The 27,327-nt window shown below is 42.8% G+C and overlaps 1 protein-coding gene across 5 annotated transcripts; it reads left to right on the top strand.

The window, feature by feature from the left end:
* Positions 1-1,883: 1,883 nt before the first annotated feature.
* On the top strand, positions 1,884-24,942 carry clocka (clock circadian regulator a). 5 transcript variants are annotated; one of them, XM_083969541.1, is made up of 23 exons: positions 1,884-1,960; positions 7,959-8,043; positions 14,466-14,687; positions 14,770-14,861; positions 15,011-15,070; positions 15,692-15,840; positions 15,931-16,022; positions 16,663-16,752; positions 16,910-17,030; positions 17,157-17,270; positions 17,362-17,480; positions 19,288-19,370; positions 19,961-20,067; positions 20,184-20,331; positions 20,449-20,524; positions 20,617-20,761; positions 20,863-20,963; positions 21,099-21,221; positions 21,624-21,782; positions 21,905-22,117; positions 22,232-22,419; positions 22,612-22,915; positions 23,636-24,942. In XM_083969541.1, exons 4-23 carry the CDS (start codon positions 14,842-14,844, stop codon positions 23,903-23,905), a joined length of 2,682 nt encoding a protein of 893 aa, XP_083825667.1. In that variant the 5' UTR covers positions 1,884-1,960; positions 7,959-8,043; positions 14,466-14,687; positions 14,770-14,841; the 3' UTR covers positions 23,906-24,942. The 5 variants fall into 5 exon arrangements, with proteins under 5 accessions (XP_083825667.1, XP_083825670.1, XP_083825669.1 ...); XM_083969544.1 differs by having other exon boundaries at positions 22,259-22,419; XM_083969543.1 differs by having other exon boundaries at positions 20,620-20,761.
* Positions 24,943-27,327: the final 2,385 nt, after the last annotated feature.

A 27,327-nucleotide genomic window follows, 5' to 3' on the forward strand; every position in this document is an offset into this window, starting at 1 on the left:
TGAAATATCAAGTGATGTTGTCATATCGTCACTTAAGATATGGGCGACGTGTACTATCACATGACGATATATGCCTATAGTTTATAACATATGCATAGTAAAACATATGTGAGTAGCTGACATTATACAAACAATATACTGTATATATGGGCTATATTCAATTTGCAAATAAATCAACGTGTGCAAATTCTAACAAGTTTTATCTTCTCATTGTGGGAACATGGTCTCAGACTTTTGGAATCCACAGTTTATAATACCAAATCAGGCTTTGAGATATATTTAGTTATGTAATGTAGGCCTATGTCTACAGTATTCATACGTAACACTTCCAGTCCTATGTTTTGTGCCCATAGCCTCTATTCCATATGTGGATATTCCATATAGCCTATATATACATTGCGTTACATTTGTGAATGGCTGAGTTTGTTCAGGTTGTGCTGGGGTGGTGAGATTCTTAGATCCTAACAGGTACAGGAAGTTAGAGGGAGTTCAGTGCTGAGTGCAGTGTTAGCCTCATAGTTGTGGCTACAGCATGAAATCAGTTCAACTGCACATGATTTAACTAGTCTGAGAGCCATTGAATTTTACCACAGAATCAGCTACTGTGCAAAACATGCCACGACCCACTGGCCAACTCACTAAGCTATAATGACACTACCACACTTAAGGCTGTTTCGTTCAGTGTGACCTGTATTACCTATTAGCAACAGTGAGATCAGTGTAACTGAAGAATATTGTTTCATACTTTGACCAATAGAAAACTATAGGCTAGTAGTTGACCACTTTGCCCATTAAGCCTCCTTCCAGAGAGATTCCTCCAGAACATGTAATGTAAACTCCCACAATAACAATTTGCATTGGCAACATGCAAATCAATTAGCATTACCAGCAAATGCAAAACTTGGCTTCAGAGTCTGGTCAATACATGGGCCTCTGTCCCTGCTTCTTCATTATGAAATGAATACATTGGATAATTTAGGGCTATGTCTGCTTTGTACAATAGTTTTCCAAACATCAAGTTCATTCATCACCCCGTCACAAAAACGTCGAAACAGCGCCACCCACCCTCCACTCCTTCATTGTGGACAAGCATGGTATTGCATCTGTTGCCTCTTCGACTGTTGCCATGGTGACGAGTACCAAGCCAGAGTTGGGTGAAACAGCGCGATGGTCAATAAATCTGGAAGACGCTCGTTTCAGCGATAAAGAGGAGAACTAAACTGTGAGTATCTTATCATATCTGAGTCAACGAGCCGATGGGTTCTTAAGGAACACAATACCTGTGTGGTAGAATAAATATTAAAAAAAAATATATATATTAAAATAAGAAAAAAAACAACAACAACAAGGGTGTAAGTTAAAAAAGTTAAAAGTAAAAAAAAAAAAGTCCCCCGTAATCCAGACAATAAACGAATAAAAAATATGAATGAATAAAAAACAAAAACATTACTTACTCGAAAATAATGTGTGTTTTTATTTTTACGCTAAAAAAAAAACTTTCAAACAAGCAGAGCACTTTGTAGAGTGAATAGCTGATGTGGTCAATCGGGCAGATCGTGAAATGTTTTTTTCTCTTTCCCGAATATTTTCATAAAAAGCGGAGAAAACAGAGGTGGAGTAGTTTTGAAGTCTTCATTTCTACAAGTGGTTCCGTCTGTCACCGACCACCCCAGTAACTAAAAAACAGAAAGAAAGAAACTGCACGTGACGTGAATACGTGAGGGTCCCTGTCCAGCACAGGTGATCTACTAAACTGTGGATGCTGCTGACTGACCTCCCTCTGACAGACAGACAGACAGACAGACAGACAGGCATGTGTGTTATCTGGAGGACAGCGTTAGGCCCTGTTGGCTCCACTTCCAACTTCAGTCCGCCTGCCTCAGCGCTGCGCAGTCAGCCGTCAGCAGCAGCAGCGCCACTGGGTGCAGGGATATCCCGATGAAACAGGAGGCTGTTCGGGGTAAGTGTGACACCTTTACCGGTCAACTCCAACCACCGTGTCCGTGTCGCTTATACTTGCAGCCTCTCTGCGTGCTGTCGTCGGCTGGAAAGCGGCAAACGGAGCGAGTTTTTTTTTTTTTTTTTTCTGTGTGTGCTTTTGCTTGTTTGGTGACAGGAGACTGGCCAGAGGCCCGGTGACCCACATTCTTATCTAATGCTGCATGTTAGCTAAGCTAGCTCCGGCTAAAAGTGGGTTGACATCCAGCGGTACAGTAGCTACGCTGCTGGAGACGAGTTGAACGCCCGCTACGTCTCGCTGTAAAGTGGCTCGGCTTCGGAAAATTGACGGCTCTCTAATTTTCCACGGATAAGGACGCCTCGACGGTGTCTGTGTCGTGTCGCAGTAAGTGTGTCAAACTATAAAGCTCTTGTTTTGGTTCTGTAATTGACGTTAGCGGGCGAGCTAGGCGGCGTTAGCCTTGTAGCAATCAGTGCCCGGTGTGCCGGCCGGTGTCACCGGCAGCAGGGTGACAGGCAGGCGGACAGTGCCGTAGCACCAGGGCTTGTCAAGGGAAGGTTGTCCGAGTTCAGGGGGACATAATGTACCTGAACGCTGCACACGTCTTCCCCACATCTACTACCTCTGTGTTTTAAAGGGTTATGTCTGTCTGTCTTTCCCACCCGGTGTTAATCACTTGATCTCTGGCAGCTGCGATTCACTCACACTTTCTAGCTTTGTTTGTGGCTATATGTTTGTTCTGCTGCTCCTCATGCATCACGTCTTCACCTCAGATGTTGTAGATCCTAGATAGACAGACGTGTCCATAAATGTGTCATCAAATATGTTGTCTTAAGTTGTGAGTGATTTGGACCGTGGGCTACCTGGTGAAATGATGAGTTATGCGGTCTGGTGTGGAGATCAAAGATGTCTTATTTTGCAAACGCGCCACACATACATATGTGAAACAAGCGTGTTACATTCATTTCTGCTATTTGGTATGACATCTGAATAAAAACGACTTCGGTGTCAAATTGAGATCTGTTAATTGACAGAACAACATGAAAAGCCATATTAAACATCTCAATAGGTTGGTGTTGTTTCAAAAGGTTGGACAGTGACTCTGTTTTGGACCCTGATCCTTTTCTAGCTGAACTCTAGACATGAACTTAGTGGTTTCTAGCTTCAGTAATAAAACGACATGAGTCACCCTTTGATCCAGATTAAATACCATATAATGTGACGTGATATGTAATACCATTAGTTTGCTGTGACATATATTTTAGCCTCATGTTCTGCAAAGATCTGCCACTAAAGCATGTTGAAATGGTTTCGCACATAATGTACTGTATTAGTGCCCTTTTTAGAATGTCGTTTCATTAGAGCAATATGGCACTGCATCAGTATTAATCATTTATCATCTGCCAATGTAATAGTTATTTGGTCCAATCAGCTTTTGACTTGAGTCTGTGAGTTGTGCCAAAATGATTCCCTAAATACTCGAGCATGCAAGCTAATGAATAATTCTCATTATCATGGAGTCTAATGTGATAAAAAACAATTATGGTTAGGGTTATTTTTCCCCTCTAGGCTAAACCCGTCTCTATTACAGTATTTTATGACGATTAGTACATATTGCCAATCTCTAGGTGATTGTAAATTAAATGAAAAACAGTCACGGTAGAGAGCGATACATTGAAAGAGGCCATTGTTAATTAATAATACCTTCCAGATGTATTTACACACACACAGAGTTGTCAGAGCTGTCAGTAGAGTGTGGAAAAATACTTTGACACTTTGTCTGATGCCGGTGTTACGGCTTGCTGCAGGTGACGAGGGGAAACGGAAAATCTCTCTCTCTCTCTGCAAATCTGTTGTGTCAGTGCTGCTTATTATGGTTACCACTGCCTACCTGTGTGTTTCACTATTGCTCTGACTCTTTTACACATGTTTTGTGTGGTGGATAGGTTTTTCAAGATGTATATAGCCTAATAGAACTCTTGTTATGTCCTAAACTTTTACAATTCTGCAGTTTATACGTGTCACAAGTAGCCTATCATATAGGCTAATTGTCCTCAAAAAAGTAATGGGTAAAATTGGCAGGACAGAACTGGCAAGTTTGTTGTGTTTGAACTGAGGAGGGGGCGTGACTGTGACTGACACCAACCGTGATGAATGAGGGAACAAGCACTTACAGATTACATGATTACATGCCACGCCTAATAATGTAATTATGAGATGCTTGTCATGTCAGTTTGTTCCAATATGGCCGGTTGACGTTTTCTGGCTTTGGTCTAATGCAGCTCGAATCATTCAGTGGTAAAAGTGGTGGCACGGCTTGGCTTGGATGTTAAAACCTCAATACTTTTAAGGACAGACTGAATTAGGTTTGGTACTATGAAGGACTGAAAAATGCAGTCATTATAATAATAATAATAATTATTATTATTAATATGTATTATGCATATTGATATATTATTTTGGCAGTTATTGTGACAGCCAATTTCACTTGGAATGGTTTTGGTCATTTGCATAAAAAAGATGGTGATGCCAATGATGTCTCTTTTTGTCTCTCATTTATTTTAAGGAAAAATACATCAAACAGGGATAAAACAGGGGGAAAAATACTCTGTCAAAATGTAATAACTCTATAATTTATACATTAGCCTATATGTAGGCTAACAATCCTGGTTTGAATTTTCCCTTTTCTTTTACAGGCATTTGATTTATTAGAATTAGAATAAGAAAAGGAACCCAAAAAATTGGTATTGAAGTCATGGTTTAAGTATTGACTTGGAAATGTTTTGATTGATATGCAACCCCAGACGGTGAATCATCAATGAGAGACCCATTAATGGCGACTCACGTCTAGAGAACAGCAGCAGTGTGTAATCCAGATTCCATGTTTTACCTCTGATGGAATAAAAAGCTTGACTCAACGACTGGGTCATCATGAAGGCCAGAGGCTTAGAGTAGTGGCTTCAGATGAAAACTGTACATTCAGAGTCTGTACAATGACTTCTATTACCTCAGGGTCTAACTCTCCATTTGACGTCAGTGAGAGATTATCATATGGTACTGCAGCCAGAATGGTACACAATGTACACGCAGAAAACAAACATTCATTCTTACAAGCTTTGTGTTTTCTAACATACATAACTGATTAAATTAAAGTTGACATAGATTCTTGCTCCAGTGGATCTCACTTGACACTAATGAGGTCACAGATTCGATTCTGGTTCAACAGAAGTTTGATACCACCCCCCATGTGTGTCATTTTACTTGATCACCTTTGAGATGTTTCAACACCTTGACCGGAGTCCAGCTGTGGTAGATTCAGCTCAATCGGACATGATTTGGTTTCCCAGCTGACATCTCTGCCCTGCAGAGCTCAGAGACAGGATAGTGTTTAGGTGAGAAACAAGATTCTCTGCTCTGATGAAACCAAGATCGACCTGTTTGGCCTCAGCTCTAGGTGTCATCATGTCTGGAGGTAACCAGACACTGTTCGTCATCAATTGAACAATGCTATCCCAACAGTGGACAGCTGGCTGTGGGGGTGACCAAAGACACTGGTTGAGGTTGAATGGAAAACTGAACAAAGAACAATTAAAAACCTGGTCCAGGGCTCAGGGCCTCCGACTGAAGGTTCATCTTCCAACAGGACAATAGCCTTAAGCACACAGCCATGACTACACACACAGAGTGGCTTAGGGACAGCTCTGTGAATGTCCTTAAGTGGCCCAGTCCGAGCCCTGACTTGAACCTAATCGATCATCTCCAGGGATCCTGGATATGTCGCTTTGCTGACGCTCCCTATCCACCCTGACAGAGAATGATTGGATGTGCAGAGAAGAGTGGCAGAAAATCATCAAATCCAGATGTGCAGAGCTCTTATGACACATTCAAGAAGGCTTGAAACTGCGCTTGCTGCCGAAGGTGCTTCCACTAAGACCTGATCAAAGGGTCTAAATATTTAAGACATGTGATGGAGGATTTAGTGCAGATTGACGGGGGATTCTTGGCATGAGGTGTCTGTATACTTATGAACACACTAATGGTTCACTGCTACAAACATTTGGTGATGACCTGCAGCCAAGGGCCACAGGTTAGACCCAAACCTGGTGCCGCCGTGGTTCGTACTACTGGTACATGCTGTAGCAGGAAAGCCACTTGGTCGTCGAGTAATGTTCTATTACTTCGTCTCAGTATGTTTAATTATGCCACACTACAGTGATGCCAGTTGATGTGGTTAAGGACCAGACTTGTTTGACGTTGCTCTTTTTTTTTGTGCACAAGCTGTGAAAACGGATATCTCTAATCTCACACACGTTAGGCCTGGACAAACACTTGCACAAACACACGTGTCACATGGACATCACACATTGTTACTGAAGTCAGATGTTTTCATGCCGTAGCAGCAGGCTGTTTTAAATAGCATGCTATTTCTAGAATTTAAAGACTTGACTTGGTGAGTGCAACAAAAACATTGTTGTAAAAGTAGTACAACAGAATAAATATCACCTTTAACTGTATACATACCAGCAGGTAGTGCTTCTCATGCACTTTCAGATGTTTTTCATTTGTACAGCTGGAGAAAAGGTTGACCTACTTATAGATTAGGGGCAATCAACGACGATCTTAGAAAAGATGCTATCTGATTTTACTATGATCAAGAAAAAATGGGTCAAGTCTGCTGGGTGTTCCCCCGATAGTGTTTGCGAGTAGATGCGCAGCAGTGTTATCTGTAGAAGTCTACGGTTTAAATTAGTCATCAGCATGAATTAGGACTGTTAGGACCGTTGTAATGACAGATGTGTTGTTTCGTGAAACATGTTGTTGTGTAAAAGAAAAAGCATCTACTTCAGCAAGAGAATAAAAATAAGTAAGAGGTGCATGAATAGATGAGCTATGATTATCAAGTGGAAATACAAGAGTGAATGGAAATAAAGACTCAACAATCAGATTAGGTAAACACAAAAAAGAGAGAATTTGTATCACAGAGTTTCTCCTTGTTGGATTATTTGTCTTGGGTGTGTCTTGAGCCACAGTTCACATAGTCAAACCCTGCAATATTTCTGATAATCAATTAATTATTAAAGCATCCTCTCTAATAAAAGTACAAAGTCTTGTTGCAGCCTCAAATACTGTATGTGAGGATTTTCTGTGTTTTACTAGTTTAATTTCATGACATGCAAATATATACGGTGACTGATGTTGAGCTATTCTACTGAATTGGGTACTTGGTTCTGAGATTTTAATTAATTGTTGCTTTGTATTTGTGCTTGTTTTTGTGATTACATGTACATGATATGTATTACTGCTGCTGACTGCAAACCAAATTGCCACAGACAGAGACACCTTGAACCTCGAAATCAAAGCAACTTTTTTTTTCACTTTTCACTTTGACATTTGAAGTCTGAATGAAATCAAAACACTTAACATTTATCAAGAACATGGCGGGAACGGTGCAGATCAATGATCCTGTGAGGCCATCGTTTTATCATGAGTAGCACATTAACACCACTTTATTACTGGTTGTAAGTGTTAGTATGATAAGGCCCTTGATCATGAAGGGCTTTAGATTATCTGAGTTCCGGTGATCAAACACACACTCACTCACACACACTCACACACTCGCTCACTTTTCGCAGCACTTTTTAGAATCACGAGACACAGTTGGGCTCAGGTTTACATAGACTGACTTCTAAGAGCAGATGCTAATGTTTACATTGCCTGGAAGAAGACCCCCTTCCCAGCTGATGACCAGGGGCTCAGTTTGCGATTGAATTTCCAAAAGATGTTTGTATGTGTGAGTGTGTGTGTGTGTGTGTGTGTGTGTGTGTGTGTGTGTGTGTGTGTGCGTGCGCGCGCGCATGTGAGTTCAGAGCTGCTCTCTTATTTCTGCAGTGCTGTGGGAGGCTCACGATGACCCAGATGTTTTAGCTCTGATTTTAGTAATGTGAGTTTCTTCGCTCTAAGCCGCTCACTGGTGAATGTGTCTCTCTCTGTTCAACAGGTGAACAGTTCAGACCAGTTGACCACAGAGCTGGCCGTCATGAGGTGAAGCGCTTACCTGATCAACCCTCATCCAAACATAAAAGGTAAGACATGTTGGATGTAACCCACTGAATGCTGCTCTCGGGTGTGGACGTTGTGGCATGGGAACATTAGATTAAGATTCCATTATAAGATGTTCTTCAGTAGTCTTATTCTATTGATTAGCTCATATTGCTGTGTCGTGCCTTTTAATAAAAAGATCTCAGTGTTGATCATTAAAAATATCATATCTAAACAGATGTCTTTCTACCAAATAACTAAAAGTTACTCTTAACAGTTCATAGTCTTGTCAAACCTGTCACTGGTTTAAGTTTAATAATATCCAAACCATGCAGATTGAATTTAGTCTGAATATGATTATCATGACAACAGTTACCTTGTGTTCATGCATTCATCCAAACTGTGATGCCTCATCCAAGGTTTTTGTCGCAATGTTATAGTTTTTTTTTTTAAGCTTGTAATGTAATTATTATTGAGGTGAATTATTTGTTTATTTGTGCAAATAATCATCATCTATTTTGACAATTGGTTGACAGTTGAAGTCATATTTGAAGCATGCTAAGACTATATTGGCAGCATCTGAAATGGGAAGATTTTCTGCTTTTCTGTGTTTCTTCTTATTGTAAATGGAAAGTTTTCTGGTGGAACAAAACAAACATTGGATAAACAAGGCCTCCAGAAGCTTCTTCACTACAGACAATACAAACAAGTACAAACCAAACAAATGAAACAAAAACAAGAGAAACAATAATGAGAAAAACTAAATAATAACAGCAATGATGATGATCATTTTGACCAACATCTTTTTCTAGACTGATAAATCAAAACAATAATTAGCAGATTAACTGATAACCCCAAACATTCAATGTTGTAGGTTGGGTTTTTTTTTTGGCTTTGCTGGGGTCCTCTATGTTCAAGTTAACATGTGACTTGAACATGTGCTTAAGGTATCACCTCAGCATTTCTCCAACTCTGGCATCCAGGCATTCTTATACAGTCACTCTGTGAGTTCAAAAAGAAAGCTGCTTACATGATCATCATTTGGTTTTGTCCATTAAACTCACCGATGTTCTCTTTCAGACTCTGAAGCAACTTCTTCAATCGTCTCGTTCCATCTGCTCTTAATGACATGTCAAGCCTTACCTGTTCTGATGAGGATGTTTAGTCTGTGAGTGTTTAGGGCTCCTGGGACTCGGAGCTTGTTAAGGCTGCCGAACACTTATTGAAAAACCATTTTTAGCTCTGTCCTGGCGTAAACACATGGAATGAGCCACAGAACATGCTGTGGAGAAAAGCCCAGTTCTACAGCTGGGGGTTTTAGATGTAGGCGTGAATGAGGATCTCTTACCTCTGGAACAGAACCAATACGTTCTAGTTTCACTTCAGCTTGCTATTTGCAGCTTGGCATTTAAAACTTCACTTTGTATTTTCTCATGATGGGTTTAAATCCTTTTAATGTCTTTACTGGCAGCGTCTCCCACTTCAGCTCTTACTTGAGCCGTGTATAAAATCTTCCACACATTTTACAAGGTCTTAAGTAGGCTTTGGAAAGACGGCCTACCTAGAAAATGAAAAATGTTTTTGAAATATGATGCCATTTATGGCTGTTGCTCACAATTATTGTCCCTATTGCTTTACAATAACAACATGTCTTGTTTGCAAAACCTCAAAACGTCTGAATTTAGTTAAATGACTGATGATGAAATATGAAAACACAGACTAAAGCAGCAAAATTCTCACACTTATGTCACCATTTTTCTTGAAACATCCTGAATTAATAGTTGAATTTGTTTGTTCTAGCACTTAATAAAGTGAAAGCAAGTGAGTCCTGCTTGATGAACGTTTGATTTGGGATCTTGCAGTGGCACACCATGGAAGCCCCGTCTTTATCTGAGATTAAGTGCAGTCAATAAAGTGTGATTTTGGCCCGGACAAAGTAGGTTGGGTGTGCCTTGACACATTAATCCGTGGAGCATAATATAGTGTGGTGCAAAGTCTTCACAGAAAGGGACCAGACCATATGTTCACATACAGCACAGTCACGCAGAGGTGTTGGTTGAAGTCGCCCGGAGCGCGGCTGCTGTTGCCGGTTAGTCAGCACGATCAGCGTTTATATTATTAATAAAGCACACTGGTGTCGGTGGTCATGTGTGGGTCACATGCTCCGGTGGTAGTTGGTGGTTTTAAAGGGCCGGGGCTCTGTAGACATTCTTGATTGCTTCCCCCCGTGCTGCCAGTCATTCTCCTGGACTTCAGTGACCCACTTGGCATCTGTACCAGGCCCCTGGCTGAGTTCCTGCTCCGCTGGGACAGGATGCCAGCAGCAGTGGAGGGGCCCCTGCCAACCGCTGCCGCTCGCCTCTAACATTCCTGTCTGTGGGCTGTGCAGAGAAAACACGGAACAAAGAATCCTTTTGTGCCGTTGGTTCTGTGGATGCGTTTGCGTCGAGTGGAAACACAGCTGGCTGTGCCGGCGCTGAGGGTTTGCTGTGCTGAACTGTGCTGCAGTGTTGACAAGCTTGTGCTGTGTTTTTTTTTCATTAATTAATTATTTTTGGCCTAGTGTCCAAATGAACATGACATTATTAAAACTACCCTCAGTTGTGTCTTCTACCCAGTCATTGTGAAACAGAAACCTGGCAACTGAGTGGGCTCACCCCTGACGTTGCGGTGTGGATTCTTCAATGTGTACGAACCGTGACGCCACCGCAGACGGGATGTGTGACTCAGTAAATAATTCGTTGGAGTGTTTCTCTGATTTGCGTGCCCTCCTTGACAGTTCGTCTGCTGTTTGCCAGCTGTGAGAAACTGAATAACTCTGTCCAAGACACTTTCCCCACACACCTGGAGCGGAACGGACGCCCGCTCTCCTCTGTATGTCCCTCTAACCTGAGTCCACGCAGAGTGGGTGTTGTGTGTAATACATGATGCATCCTGACATTTGAATTTTAAAGAGATATGGCAAAACAAGCTGTTTAGATTTTCATCTGCTGCTGCTCTCGCTATTGCATCTCAACAAGTAGTTTCAGCCCTCATTAGAGCGCTCCTGTATTATCTATTGATATTTTCCTCTCCAATGGAGCATAAAAATACAACAGCTGTGTCCCTGGTGAGTATTGATATCTGTTTGCTATTGGATATTTACCGGCTACATTTAATTTCAGCTTTCTATCATTCTTTTTTTGCCTCTTCTTAGTAAAAACCACCAGAGCATCAGCCTCATAACTGAATAGGAGTAGGGGGCTTGTGTCTAATTGGTTCTCTCTGAAAGAGGCCCACTGCACGAGAGAACAGCTCAGTAATGTTTACACATCACGTGCCGTACCGGTCGACCTGTCAGTGCTTTACATTGCACATGACAAAGGGAGTAACTCAATAGTCTTAATAACTCCGGGTGCACGGCGGAGGGGTGTATCAGCTGTGGAGGAATTCAGCCAAGCTATTTTTACTCCGCACGGTGAGGCCGGTTGCTATGGTGTTGCCCATTAGCGCCGTTGCTATGCTGGCATCTCGGTGCGGGGTGTGGCAGGGTGCGTGACGAGTGGCGCCATAGATCCACTTCAGAGTGACTCATATCCTCAGAGCTCTGCTGCCCTATATCTGAATATGAGCGCCCACACCCACACACATAAACACGAGCACGAATACACACACACACACACACACTCAGCCAGACTTCTAACAATGCTGTGTGAGCAATAGAGAAACGGTGATAAAGGAGGGTTTTTTTCAGTCTGAGATTTGCTGTATTTCCAGATGAGAAATGCATGGCATGTGTGAGGTGTGCTGATTTGAAGACATCTCACTGCCAGAGAACATTGTGGACATGAATAAAAACTAGTAATTAGTTACTGGATGGAAATTCAGCACCTTTATTCATCTGCAAGGGTTTTTTTCCTTGACGTCTGTCCCCGCCGAGGCTTAGGAAACACCCAGAAGCCTTTGTATCTCATGTTATTAAATGAGGAAATGCGATACGGCAATGCTTTGATTCCCGGCTCGCACCTTTTCTTGTCGAGTGCCGGCTGCGTGAAATGTTGGCTGTGTGAGGATTTGTGTTGACGGGGAGTGTTGTGTTGCTGGTAAGAACAGGAAGGTGTTGCCTGTGGAGCTGTGATTAAGTTAGATCGGAGGAGGAGGAGGAGGAGGAGGAAAGTAGGTCATTGGGCCAGCAGGTCAGTGAAGCACGGATGACATCACAGTTATACAACCCCTGCTCTCCAGTTACACAACGCTGGCTCCGCGCTGCAGCTACTGCTGCTACATCCTCCGCTCAGTCACTGCTGTCAGTGGCTATAACTTTTTCTCCGTCTATTCTCAGTTACTCTTGTTTCACTAATATCTTTATGTAATTTTTTTTTCACTTCCTGTGTCCTTTTTTCCCCCTTTTTCAGCCTTAATCTTTGCTCCAGTGTTTCTTGTTTTTCTTGTTGTTTGTGATGTTACAGAGCAGAAATGAAATGCAGAAGCTGTGCACTTCTGTTTTTCAGTACAAAGTCTGTAGATAAAGCCGTATATGACAACTCTCCAGCCTTTATAGTGCCGCCGCAAAGTGTAGTCTGCTTGTGTTGACAAAACGGTAATCTTAGATTAGATGCCCATTCTCTGTAGCTTATTTTTGAGTCACATGCAATGAGCAGTGAAACCACAATGCATAGTTGAAACCCAATGGGCCATGATAAAACCTGCTCCACCTCTCACTGTCAGTTTTCCTGTGCGTGTCCCGACAAGATGGTTGACTACCTATTCTTGTTTTGGCGAATCTGGCACTAAGTTCATTTTAAGCCTGAACACGTTTCTGCCACAACAGTCAGTCCTGAATGGGTTGTTGCTCATAGATCTCTCGTGTGCTGCCAGTAAACAGACAGTGATTCAAGGTTTGTACTTTATCTGACTTCATTTATACTTTATGTTTTTGCATCTTATTTTTTTTCCCTGTGTAGAAACAAATGTATTCCATCAGTAGGTGGGACAGTTGTTTTAGGTGCAATCAAATGTTTAAAAACTTGAAAACAAAATGAATAAGTAACAGAGCTCCATTTGTGTGATGTGTATGGTGTCTGATTGATAATGTGGGGGCCTCCACAAATGTGAATAGTAGGATGAGGCCAGTGATATCAGGAAGTGCTGTTATATTATAAATGTTGCTCACATCAACAGACCTTATCAAACAAGAAAGGCTCAAATCAGTTTTCACTCAGTCAGATTAAAATCTCAAAATTTGTATTGAATGTAAATCTCAGTGTGAACCATGATACATGAAGAGCAACACTGAAGGGATTTTCTCACCAACACAAATAGGCCATTATGATGGAAAAAACCTCCCACACAGGTTGTGACGGTAATTGGCTCAAGCAAAGAAAAAAAAATGGGTCAAATATTTAGGCTAGACACCCAGTGGGCCTTCATTTTAATGTGACAATCTATTGTAGGCCTACCTGAGTCAGGTGATGAATACGTGAGCAGTTGGGCAGTATAATTTTGATTATAGGTTCCTGTACAGTGCATATCCGTCACACTGACATTCAAGGTGTCAAACATGACTCATCATACACCTGAGGTGGTGCCAGTCACTTCAGAGAGACAATAGGCTGGTGCCAAACTATCGTTGTTCTTCATATCATATCATGAAGCTCATTACCTCTTTGTGTGGCTGAAGCCCGACCATGACACAATTCATGCTGATTTTCTTTCCCATCCTCTGATATCTCAGGGAAAACAGGAACAGAATTTGTTACTGAACCTGCCCCACTGCGATCAGATCACATTTTTAAAGTACTTTACCTTTTCTAATTCATTATCTTAAGTTGGTAATTAGACAGATTACATATAAAATGTAGCTAAAAAAAAACAACCTAGGTTTGACTGCTGTAGTAAAGTAAAGGTCTGTCACGGTGCAGCAGGAGTTATCTGGCCATCTGGACCTGTAGGAGAGTGTAGGAGAGCATGCATGTGAATAAAAAATATTCCATGCAGTCTCACATTTCACACTGTGCAGGCAGCTTTACCTCTGAGTCCATCTTTGGTCTTTAGCCAACCACAGTCTACCTCTCAGATGAATAACTATGACTGTGTAGGATTGTAAAAGTGTGAATATACATATATGAACTGACCCATTTATGACTGTGTACTGTATTTCTTCTCACTACACATGTTAAATAAACACATTAAAATCAGGTCCTTAGTAGATGCTTATGGCTAGAATGACTTGATTCAGTTTGATTTAAAACATTTGCCATGCTACAGTGTAAACACTCACTAATTGGCCACTTATTGGTATCAGCATCACTTTTTAACTCAATGTTTTCCAGAATAAGATGTCAGTGTATAAACTAACAGCATGTGGTCATGCAATACCAGCATCTTTTCAATATAGGACAGATGGATAACATCAACTGAGATATCTCTATCATCTACACCTCTAAGACTTTTCTAATGGCCACACATGTTTTCTAATCCTTCACAGACTCGGATGTCGCTGCCATGTGCCACACTTGTACCCGACCCATACAGAGAACTCAGCTCAGTAAGGACTATTCGGAGACTTTCTCCCCTCTGATCGAGGAAACTTTCAGCGACTCTCCCCCACGACTCCCGGCGCTCCACCACAGTGTGTCCACTCTGACCCCGCCTTCATTCAGCAGCACCTTCCTCACCCTCTCACAGAACTGGCTGTACTGTCAGTGAGGTAAGATTTGGATTTCAAATTGTCAAACTGTCCTGAAACCGGAGCCATTGCAGGTGTTCTTACTGTGGCTTCTTTCTAGAAGGTTCATTCACAAATGTCTACCTCACGATTAAAAGAGCCCTCTCCAACACTGCAACCCTGAACAGGATACAAAATGACCTCAAGCATTGATCGGTGAGTCAAACATTCAAGTCGTCTTTTTAGCAGGAGATGCAGTCATTCAGACATTCATGCTCTGTGCTCAGGATTAGGAAGGACTCTGTTCATAAAACTTTAACAGGGAGCAAATGTTCACTTCAGCTGTTGGTTTGTTTGCTCTGCAGGGATGACAGCAGTATTTTTGATGGGTTAATGGAAGAAGATGAGAAGGACAAAGCAAAACGGTGAGTCCTGTTTCAACCTTTATCATACTACAAGTTTAGTTTTTATATTTTCAGTGTCATGCATGTTACAAGCAGACTGTCCCATGCCTCTAATACCCAAGTTAAAGGGACTTCAAGGACTTTCGGAAAGCAAAGTGTTTTTACACTGCATTTCCCATGAACCTACTGTACGCACGCATGGTGAAATTCTTGGACCGGCGCAAGACGGACAAAAGCGAAAACATTTGCCAAGAATGTTTTCATTAATCAGGAATGAAAGTCTGTGGTTCGAAGACGATCAGATACCGTCGTAGTTCCGACCATAAACAATGCCAACTAGTGATCTGGTGGCATTATTCCCATGACCCACCGGGCAGCGTCCAGGAAACCGAAACTAGGAAATGCTGGGCGAGTCAACCACTAAATAATAATATCAAAATAACTATAAGACAAAACGATAACAAGTGTGGGTAATGTAGATTCATGCACATTAATATGAGACTTTTATAATCAAAAGCAAACTCCTCTTTAAATGCAGCTGCTCTTTAATGACTTTTACATTGATGCACATTTGCTAATGTGGCCTTTACTGCACCAGGCCCCAGACTGTATAATGAAGAGAAAATGTGTCTGCATCCTCAGTGTGTCCCGAAACAAGTCTGAGAAGAAACGCAGAGACCAGTTCAATGTCCTCATCAAGGAGTTGGGTACCATGTTGCCGGGCAACACCCGGAAAATGGACAAGTCCACTATTTTGCAGAAGAGTATTGACTATCTGCATAAACACAAGGGTAAGAAACTCTGATTAATGCTACCATTTGTTCTTCAGGGTCACACTCACTTCTAACTGACTGTTGACATCTTTTTGCTTCCTTCATCAGAAATCGCTGCTCAGTCAGAGTCAACTGAGATCAGACAGGACTGGAAGCCTCCTTTTCTTAGTAATGAAGAGTTCACTCAGCTGATGTTGGAGGTGAGTTAGGAGCTCTGCTAAACACGTTTAGAGGTTTTTATCTTGATAGCAACAGTTCCCTCCCCTCCCAGAAAAGACTGAACTACAGACATGAATCATGAAGTTAGACCATTGGTCGGTTGGTCGGCTGAGTGATGGCGTTTCCACATTGGCCTTTGAAAATACCTTGGCACCAACAGTTTCTACTGCAGTGCAGCCAACTTAGAATATTTGCCGCTTGATTTGGAGACTTCAGCAAAAAAATTGAGCAGCTATTCCTCGAGCACAAACCTTTCCTCTTTCCATACAGAGTCTCTCCAGTCCTGCCCTCTCTGTGTATCTTCTCTGAGAGGAGGATGGAGTCTATTCACTGAATAAAAGAATGTCTGTAACTTTATGTTTGGGTATTTTTGTCAGACCATATGAAAGGAGAAAAGCTGGTATGTGAAATCAGCTATTATAAAATGCAGCATACATGTGAGGAGGCGAGAAGCAAGAGACATACTGATACCAGGCTGAGTGCACATTTGACAAGATGATGATGGGATGATGAGTCTGGCCAAGAACTAGAATTTGATCCAGTCTTGTTACGTATAATTTGTCTTTATATCCACATGGAAGTATTGGAGTGAATTAAAGGAGCATGTTTTCTTTCTGACAGGCATTGGATGGATTTTTCCTTGCAATTATGACTGATGGGAATATAATCTATGTCTCTGAGAGTGTGACATCTCTACTAGAACACTTACCTGTGAGTATATGGTGCTCAAGTTATGAACCCATGATAATGTGGAGTCATTGTAACACATCTTCATCATTTTGTATGTGCTGTAATCACAGTGTTGAGGGAAGCCATCAAAGATACACATGGTCTGATACACCTTTGTGTTAAATGTTGTGTGTTTCAGTCTGATCTTGTTGATCAGAACCTGTTGAACTTCCTGCCTGCTGGGGAGCATTCAGATGTGTACAAGGCTCTGTCCTCTCATATCATGGAGGGAGAGACACTGACGCCTGAATATCTGAAAAGTAAGTGCTGCAGGTGTTGAAATCTTCTACAGGCATATTAGCATTTTCATTAGTTCTATCATGCTGGTATATTATTGCACTGTTTTCCAGTCAGTTGGCCTTTTTAACACTCATCTTTTTTTCCAGCAAAAAATCAGATAGAGTTCTGTTGCCACATGCTCCGAGGGACTATTGACCCCAAAGAGCCCCCAGTGTATGAGTATGTCAAGTTCATTGGAAACTTCAAGTCCCTGAATAATGGTGAGTCACAGTAAACTATATCTCAGCCTCCAGGTCTGGTTTACTGGTCACAAGGTCTGACCTTTTTTGTGTGTGTTTCTCTCTTCCCCAGTGCCTAACTGTGCCCGCAACGGTTTCGACGGAGTGATCCCACGATCACTCCACTCTGCCTTTGAAGACAGAGTGTGTCTCATAGCAACTGTGAGGCTAGCCAAACCACAGTTTATCAAGGTGAGAGTCATTGGCTGTTCTCCCTTTTGCCATTCCTCATTTTTATCAGGTTGAAACACATTTGTTTTTCGGGTTAGAATATTGCAGTTGTAACCAGTCACCAGGAAAACAACATTTTGACTCTTGAAAACTTGATACTTTGACTTTTCATGAAAAGAAAAACAACTACGTAAATGCTTTAGTCTCCTGCCCACAAATCTTTCTACTTCAGTGTAAGAGCTGATTCGATTGACATGATGACACATCAGTGTCATGGAATAATATGGAGATCAGTGAGTGTTAATCATCGGGGGCAGTCTCTGCATTTACCTCGAAAACAACTCTGTCTGGTAATGTTCCGTTATTATCTCATAGCGTGGTGAATGTGCCGGTCACAACTTGTCCACGAGAGCGTTTTGGAGTTGTTTGATTGTGTATTTGATGAGTTTGATGAGGAAAACCAAAAAATCCCATTAGCCTCCGTAGCGTAGCTCTGAGCAGCTCGCGGCTCAGCTCTGCCATTCTAAAAACAGCTTGCACCGACAATTAAAGGTAACGAACCTACTCCTAGGGATTATGGCAATGGGCCAGTTTGCCAAAATGTTGAACTATCCCTTTAATATTGAAAAGAAAAACAACTAAATGCTTTTAGTCTGCTTCCCACAAATCTTTCTACTTGAGTGTAAGAGCTGATTTAATTGACATGATAACACATCAGTGTCATAGAATAATATTGAGGTCAGTGAGTGTTAATAAGGATCTGTGTCTATATCCTCCCACCGTACAAAGATGAAACTGAAACATTGTGGATATAGATGCTGCCATAAGCTCCATCACTTGATTTGCCCCACCCACACATCCTCCCCATCATTTGCGAGTCTTGTCAATCAGAAAACCCCTCCCCATGAGGATAGAAATGTTACATCAAAGGAAAGTGGCAATCACTCACAACAAAGGAGACAAATGCACTCAAAATGCCCCCACAGCGCAATACAGCCACAGGATCGCCCTCACTGTAGCGGGGGCCTGTACTCTTCTCCCAGTATACGCCACACGGGCACTCGCCCACTTGTAGAGAATATGGTAATGGATGACTCATCTGACCATGTCACTTTTTTTTTCTCCTCATCTCCGAAGAGCAGTGCATCCAAATTTGTCTCCATCTTCACACTGAGTGGTGTGTGCTCTGCATAATGTTCCTCTATGTAACCGTCAATGGACTGTATGATCACGCTCCACATGGACATTGTCAGTCACCATTCACTCTACTACCATTCACTCTACTACGTTTTAGTTATCAAACACATCATGCTTCATCTAATGAACTGCAATTTCCTCCCTGTTGTGTACATGAATGGCCATATGATATGAGTTTTCAGCTGTTATAATGGTTGGGCATTATTTCTGAAGTGGAGCTACACTGCTAGTCTAGATGAGGCTGTTTTTGTTTTTCCACTCATGTCTTTCTCATAGATCTAAATGCAAATTACACTTTAGTATCTGTTCCTGGTGAAACAGCAGCCAGCTGAGCATCTTTGTGACTGATTTAGGTGCCATATAATACGCCCCATCCACAATGAAACCTCTTTCAAAGTCAGTTTTCAAAATCCACGATCAGCAGGGCCTGTCCAGCATTTTTTTGATGACAGCTGTAGCTGGAGGCATTACGTTTTTAGGTTTTCCAATTGTCTCTCAGGAAATTTCTGATTTGGCACAAACATTCACTTTGTCCATTCTCAAATTTTAATACTCTCTGTAAACCTACATACCGTATACCATATGGAGAATGTCTAAATGTGTCCTACACTGTCACCTCTGCCCCCCACAGGAGATGTGCACTGTAGAAGAGCCAAATGAGGAATTCACCTCCAGACACAGTTTAGAGTGGAAATTTCTCTTCTTGGACCACAGGTACAGTGTTTGTCTCTTTGTTCCATTTGAGTTAACGTGTTTTTCTTTGTGTAAAGATACAATTGTGTACTAATTTGGCTTTTGTATATTTACCGTATGACAATTTCATGTGTTCTTTAAAACCTGTATTTGGTTTAGATGAAACTCAGCCAAACTGTGGTGTTGACTAAACACCCAGATAAAAACAGGTCTAGTGAGGTCTCGACCTGCTTTCATGTACACTCTGGTGCATACATCACCTACATCACTGTGTGAAAGTAGAAATGCAATTATAGCATTAATGTGGTTGTTAGATTAATATTAAGACCATGTGGCTCTTCTTTGAAACCAGTATTGTGTTGATTACTCACAGTAGTGTTTTGTGATCCCAGAGAGACACAGTAAAGGTCAGCAGCATTAGATATTCCTATACTGGTCCATGTGTAACTGATGGTGTAGGGTGACATCACCAAACTAACCTGAAAATCTATACATCATGTTTACAAACCAACGTGTCCCTGGTGTGGAAGCACCGAACACACTTCCAACACACTTTCACCTGTTGCCTGCAGCTAAAAAAAGAGTCTCTCTTACATGTTCTGTTTGTCCAGAGCTCCGCCCATCATAGGTTACCTCCCCTTCGAGGTCCTGGGTACATCAGGATATGACTACTACCACGTAGATGACCTGGAGACACTGGCCAAATGCCACGAGCACTGTGAGTACACGGCTCCTTGGCATCAGCGAAGCAAGCTGATCCGCAGCTGTCGGCTTCTCCGTGAGCTTCCAAACGCTAAATGTCGCTCTCTGCTCCTTCTCCCGGTTTCTCCGTAGTAATGCAATACGGCAAAGGAAAGTCCTGCTACTACAGATTCCTCACAAAAGGGCAGCAGTGGATTTGGCTTCAGACCCACTACTACATCACCTACCACCAGTGGAACTCCAGGCCAGAGTTTATTGTCTGCACACACACTGTTGTCAGGTAACCGGAAGATCCATCCACCGCATTTGCATATGTAGATCCAAAAGTACAGAAGAAGCATCTATCAGGATTCTATATACATTCACAGGTCTGTTTTTCTCCGTCTCTGCTTTGTAGTTACGCTGAAGTACGAGCAGAACAGCGAAGAGAACTTGGAATTGAAGTATCGCCACCTGAGATCACAGTGGACAAGGTGAGTCCGTTGTCCAACAGGAGTCGGATTCTGATCAGTTCAGTTTTCCCACATTGATACTGACCTCAGCGACTCTGTACCTCTAATCACAGCAGTCCCAGGACTCAGGCTCCGAATCCCAGCTCAACACTTCCAGTCTGAAGGAGGTTCTGGATCGTTTCGACCACAGCCGGACGCCGTCGGTGTCATCTCGCAGCTCGCGCAAATCGTCACACACCGCTGTGTCTGACCCAGCCTGTAAGCACCTTTAGCCAGCACCTGTAATCTTCTGACTGAGACACTTCTATGAAGCAGCTTCCTATTAACAGTCTGATATCATGTTTATGTCCTACCCGCAGCGTCACAGATGAAGCTTCAGGGAGATAGGAGTACACCTGGTCGGCAGTCAGTCTCTGCTGTGGAGATGACGTCACAGCGAAGATCATCTATCACCAGTCAGGTCAGAGAAGGGACCAGAACAGTCCGGTGTAAAATTTCTTAGATAATTATGTCATGGATTGGGAGGGATTTAACAGGGGATAAAGGGAGGTGAAGCACCCTGAACTCTCTATTCCTTCTCCATTGTTGCCAGCAGCAGTCGATGAGCTCTCAAAACACAGGACAAAACATGACCCCGTCTATGGTTTCTCAGCAACCGCAGCAGCCGCAGCCTCAGCCTCAGCCTCTACAGCAACAACAGGTTCAGAACAGTGGACAAGTAAGATATTTGTGTCATTTGTTTTAAAGCTTCATTCATCTTAAAACAAGAGTCTGACGTAAGCTGTGGCTACACACCACATTTTCCTGAGTATATTTTGAGCTTAAAAATAAAATAAATATTCAAAATAAAATTAAAACTTTACTGGTCCATAGTTTTCTTTGTTTGATATGTCAAGAGCCTTTTGGTTAAGTAACGATGGACAGCTCCTGCATCATAACCGATGCAGGACAGCCCTTGGATATAGCATTTTTATTAGGGGCACAGTCAGCCGCTTGGGTGGCCCCACGCGTTTACGTTACTGCATAAAATATTACAGGTACCTCAATTAACTGTAGTCAACACCACTGAAACATTCTTTTAATAATCTCTTTATCTCACGCACTAAACTTGTTGTCACAGGCGATGGTGCAGTTCTCCAACCAGCTAGAGGCCATGCAGCACCTGAAAGACCAGCTGGAGCAGAGGACCAGGATGATCGAGGCCAACATCCAGCGGCAGCAAGATGAGCTGCGGCAGATCCAGGACGAACTGCAGAGGGTGCAGGGCCAGAATCTGCAGGTGAGGACTGAGTGTGTGTGTGTGTGTGTGTGTGGCAAATGGGTGAACACACAGCCCTAAGAATCTGGATGTTTGTGCGGCTCCTCTGCTGTGGGAGTCTGACCGTGTGCTACATGTTTCAGATGTTCCTGCCGAAAGGAGCTGGAGGACTGAGTCTGGGCTCGGTTCAGATGGCCCAGGGTAATAATGCACTGCAGCAGGGGGGGACCCTCAGCATGCAGGGCCAGGTGGTCTCTGCAGGGCCTCTACAGAACAACATACAGCAACAACATGCTGTCCAGCCCCAGTCCCAGCAACAAACGCTGCTGCGGGAACAGAGCCCAGCGCTGTCACAGGTCAGACAGGCTAAAGAATTCTCCTTTACACCGTTAAACACATCCAACACTCACTCGTCTTATTCATATCTGAATTAGGATTTTCATTCTTGTCTCTGACTCTTTATATTTCAGTCTCAGGGATCATCTCTCACACTGCAGCCCCAACAAAACCCAATGCCCGTGTCTCTCTACAACACGATGATGATTCCGCAGCAAAACCCGGGCAACGTGGTCCAGATTGCCACTAGCCTGCCACAGAATACTGTACCCAACACTCCTGCAGTGGCAACATTCGCCCAGGACCGCGCCGCTCAGATTAGGTTTGCTTTTCTTTTTAAACCTCCTAACTTTATTTTCATGGTTACATTTTATGTCTTAGCTTAAGGTGAATTTTTTGATTCTGCACTAGAAGGTCAAGCATTTCAAGTTGTTCAAGAGTGTTATCCCGCCCAGCATCATTTCACTGTGCTTCTCTTACCTCTGCCTGACCTTCACTCACCTGTTTCTCACAGGTTTCCTGCTGGCCCTCAGCTGCTCACCAAGCTAGTGACTGGACAGATGGCATGCGGGGCAGTCATGGTCCCCACGACCATGTTTATGGGCCAAGTGGTGACGGCCTTCGCTCCTCAGCAGGGCCAGACCCAGACCATCAGCATTGCCCAGCAGCCACAACAACAACAACAACAACAGCAGCAGCAGCAGCAACAACAACAGCAGCAGCAGCAGCAGGAACAGCAGGCCCAAGCGCAGACACAGGTCACAGCGATGCAGCCAGGCCAGGCTCCACTGGCCCAGCAGCAAACACAGTTCCTACAGGTAACACACTCAGACTTACAGTATGCCAGGAACACACCTGTGCTTCACGTATGTTCACTGCAGTGTCACTGCTACTGCAGCTCTGTCTCTCTGCAAAAAGTTTGCCCTGGATTATGACCAACGGACAATCAGCGAGCTACTCAAATGTTGGATTTCTTTCACTCTAATTTAATTTCTGATTTATTTTTGATAGAAAATATAACTAAAATGCCAGTATCTCCACATGCAGCTGTTAAAATGGTTAAAAACCCTGGTTTTGGTATTTATATTTTGGCATCTGTCATATTCAGATTCAGCCTAGTCCTTGACAGCTACAGTGGAAGGTGTCTGTTTTATGTGATGTTGGTGCTTGAATATGGCGTTATCACTTCACTTCTTTTCTCTTTCTATTTCTTCGGAGAGACATACACATCACTTGTGAAAAATAGGCAGTGAATTATTATTTAAGTAACAGTAAGCATGGAAGAGTTCCTCTACTGCAGTTATTAGCTGACACACTGTACACAGTGATACATTTGCAATAACCTAATATACTAGTTCTAATAGATTAAATACAAATTGACCTACTTTTTCAAGGTTTGTGTTTACAGTCAGTCACTAAGTGCCTAGTATCATGGTTTCTCCATGTTGTCATTGCACATCCCGTTGCCAAGTGCGATCTTAAACCAGATCTGGACCCAGTTGGTTCATTTTCATCATAGTCTGAATATTTCCCTGCAGGCTCCGCGGCTTCTTCATGGAAACCAGTCCACCCAGTTGATCCTGCAGGCGGCGTTCCCTTTGCAGCAGCAGGGTGCTTTCACTGCCACAACCCAACAGCAGCAGCAGCAGCAGCTCCAACAGCAGCAGCAACAACAGCTACAACAACATCATCAACAACAGAAGCAGTTACAACAGCAGAAACAGCAGCTTCAGCAGCAGCAGCAGCAGCAGCTGGCTCCTCACAGAGCAGACAGTTTGTCTGACCGCTCCTCTTCTCAGCCACAGTAGCTGCCCACAGCCAATCACAGGTGGAATGAACCAAACCCAGGTGTGGGCGTTTTTTGTGATGGGGGGTCAAAAGAGGAGCTCTGCTGAAAGTTCAGCACTGAAACAAGCCTGAGAGGCTCAGAAGTGAGTGGCTGGGCCGGCCGTAGCCCTCCCCTCCCCTCACAAGGGTCTATTGCTGTTTGCACTTAACTCGTGAGCACAAAGTGCTGCAGAGAACCCAGGACCGGGCTCACTGTGGGTCCAGCAGTCGGCTTCGGTTCTTGGTTGAAGCCTTTTCTTCAAGAAAACAGGGAGCCACGATCCCTGTGATGGAACCCCCGCCCCACCACACACCCCTCCCCCAGCCCTCTCCTTGCGTTTGTGGTGTGCGTACGTGTGTGTGACTGTGTGTGCGTGTGTGCTCCTGTCACCCTCACAGGATTATTTTATGCAGAGCTGTCCATTCAATGCAGTGAAGCTTCTATCAGAGCTTCAAGGACGTCCTGCAGAGCAGCCAGAGGCTCTTTGTTTTGGATGTTGTCTCCTTTTTTTGTCGTTTCATGTAAAAAATAATTATGGGTCAGAAAATATTTTTAAGAATGTGGTGTAGATTGAACTTTTACTGTACAGAACATCATGTGTAATATATAATGTAAATATACTGAAAAAGAAAGAACTAATATTTTATATGATGCATGAAATGAAATGTGTAGTCTGTTCTTTGCAGCTTTGAATATGCTTTTTTTCTAGTACTCTAAGAAAAAAAGATCTTAAAATGCTCAGTGGCTGATATTTTCACAGACTTCCTTTCTCCTAGGGGATGTGTTTGTGTGTCTGCATAGCAGACAATGTCGATGCTGCTTGTTGTGTCACAGTTTGTTTAATCCTTGACCCATATTTTCATAAAACTGTCAGAATGAAAGACATGTTTTAAAGTATTTTTAAGCTTTTTAAGATGTGCTCCAAATCTGCCACTAAAGACTCTAAATTCAGCTAGAGTCAGATATTGTGAATGAAATAAATCCAACCAAGGATAAACTAAATGTATGGAATAATTTGCCAGCATAATCCTTCATAGCTGTATTTCTTCATTTCCAGCACTCCTGCTGAGATCCCTGATCCCTGTGTGGCAATTGATGACACTTTATTCCCACGATAAACATTTATTCCTAAACGTACACGTACTGGAATTCTACAAGACAGGAGATCAGGTCCTGTTGCTAATACACCCAGGCTGAGCTTGAGTGACATCATTTGTGCTAGCAAAGGGCCAATCAATGATTTCTTCATCTGCATGCTTTTCCCATTTATCGAGGTTAGCGTCACACAGAGAGCAGCCTGAGAGCCTCCTCCTCCACTCATGTCTGTACCATCTGTGAGACAGACCCAGATCACCAAACCAGCTTCTGGAGAGACGCCACCCTCCAGAGAATACATGTAGTCTCCCTGTACCAGCTAACCCGTTGACCCGTCATTAGCAGTTCTCAGCAGGCAGAATGACGTTTGTTTCATGGGAGCGTTGCTTTCTGGCTCTGTCATTTTACACTATTTAAGTAAATCTAAAGCCCCCTGCAGTTCACTCGCCCTCACTGAAACCAATAACCTCTCTAGGGACAAACCAAGTCTAGTGAACTTGTAGCATCCAACAACCGCAGGAGCAACTTTGGAGTCACATATGAATCCACTGTTAGGTCCCGTTTAGCCCAGTTTTTGGTCTCCATCAACTCCTGAGAGAAATACCAACAGATATCAGTTGAGAAAATGAACTGATATCTATTGATGCATTTATATATTTTTCAGTGGGACATTTTAATCTGAGCTGCGTACAATGAATCAAACCAGCAGTGTTTTCCCTGTAAGCATCAGGAAAATGGGAAATGTGGAAATCTTGGTGAGAAGGGAAAACCACAGTAATTAGATGAATGTTGCTCATAATTTGGCTCAGTTCAGTTTTATTTGTATGGTGCCAACTCGTGCATTATCTAAAGAAATGTGGGATGGGGAGTGATATGTTGCCATATCTCTGATAGAAAGTAAAAAGCTGCTGCAGTGTTTGTTGTGCAGTCAGGACAGAATCCAGCCTAAACCGGTGGTGTACGTTTCTAAGAGCTGTCCTCATCAGTAGCTGGGACAACCCAGTCTCACTTGGTACAGGCTGAAAGTGGGGACCACCCTCCTGTCTGCTGAATGAAAGTCCTTGTTCTCAAACTCCCGCTGACACCGTGGTTCAGCTGCCTCCTCACCATCTGATCCAGTTCACCAGCAGATGGTGTGGAGCTGATGGTTCATTCGTTCTTCTGTGTGTGAGTGTGTGTATGTGTGGGGAGAGGCTGAACTCAGCACGTAAACACAAGGCTGAGAAAGAATTTGGTTTTAACTTTGGCCTGAGGAGTCTGGCGACACCATTATCACGTATGCATCACTGCATCTCCTTGTTCATGTTTATTGTGTTCATGGAGAAACCTTGTGTTGCACTAACATCCATAATAACAGGAGTTAATTTAAATCTCCTCTTTCCTCTACGACACTTTGAATTCTGTTTGTTCATTTGGAAAGATCTTGCCGTGTCCTGGTTTTACTCTATTGTAAATCAGTCTCATTTTCACACCCTCGCTCTGAAGCACCCAAAGAGTCACAACATTTCTCATCCGCTGTGCAAACAGAGAGCCGTGCACCAGTAGTCATGTTTGGTTGAAGCTTGGCCTTGAGCAGCAGTGGAAAAATGCTAATAATAACTCTCATTTGTGGCGTAACTGCTCTGAGATACAGGACTGGAGCCAGAGGCTGGTCTGTCTAACGGGTTAAAGTAGCTCAGTCAGAGAAAAGATGATCTGCCAGTGGAGAGATGAACCCAACACGTGTAACAGCTGCTGTTTGGACTGATGGTTCCTGAAGACCAGCAAAGTTTGAGAAGATCATTTATACCCTTCATTACTACCTTTGCATTAAGATGCTACAGTAAATGAATGAACTCTCATTTAGATATATGTGACTGGTCTTTGTTCAAAGGTCCCATTCACAAACAGTGTTTAATGTGATGAATTGATCCATAAGAAAATACATTTGTGGTTTTTAGAAGTAAAAACCACCTCAGTGTAGTTTTACAGCTCCTGGAGCTATTGTAACGCCCGCTTGATCAGCCAATCAGAAGAGAGGAGGCTCGGAGCCTTTCTTCTGATTGGCTTTTTTCTTGAGTGATCTAATAAAAACAGAGCAGACTTCAGGTTAAACATCCATTGAATCCAATTCTATTAATGTTGGATGGCGGGGACTGGTGACTGCTTTGTTGTGACATCACAAAGTCACAGAAGTCCAGACGGCTGGTTTTAAAGCTCAGTTTTCTGAATACAGTCTGTATGAATTTCTCTGTGGGCATGATACTTTCACCAAGAGCTGATTTATGAACACACTACACATGGACGTTTACGTCATATCTGACCAGT

This window comes from Trachurus trachurus (assembly GCF_905171665.1).
Source record: "Trachurus trachurus genome assembly, chromosome: 4".
Taxonomy (NCBI): Eukaryota; Metazoa; Chordata; class Actinopteri; order Carangiformes; family Carangidae; genus Trachurus; species Trachurus trachurus.

Coding starts and splice junctions, on each gene's coding strand:
- clocka (XM_083969541.1), top strand. CDS start 14,842: ATGACCTCAAGCATTGATCG. Junction 17,481..19,287: donor CCAAACCACAGTTTATCAAG/GTGAGAGTCATT, acceptor TGCCCCCCACAG/GAGATGTGCACTGTAGAAGA. Junction 20,762..20,862: donor CGCTGTGTCTGACCCAGCCT/GTAAGCACCTTT, acceptor TCCTACCCGCAG/CGTCACAGATGAAGCTTCAG.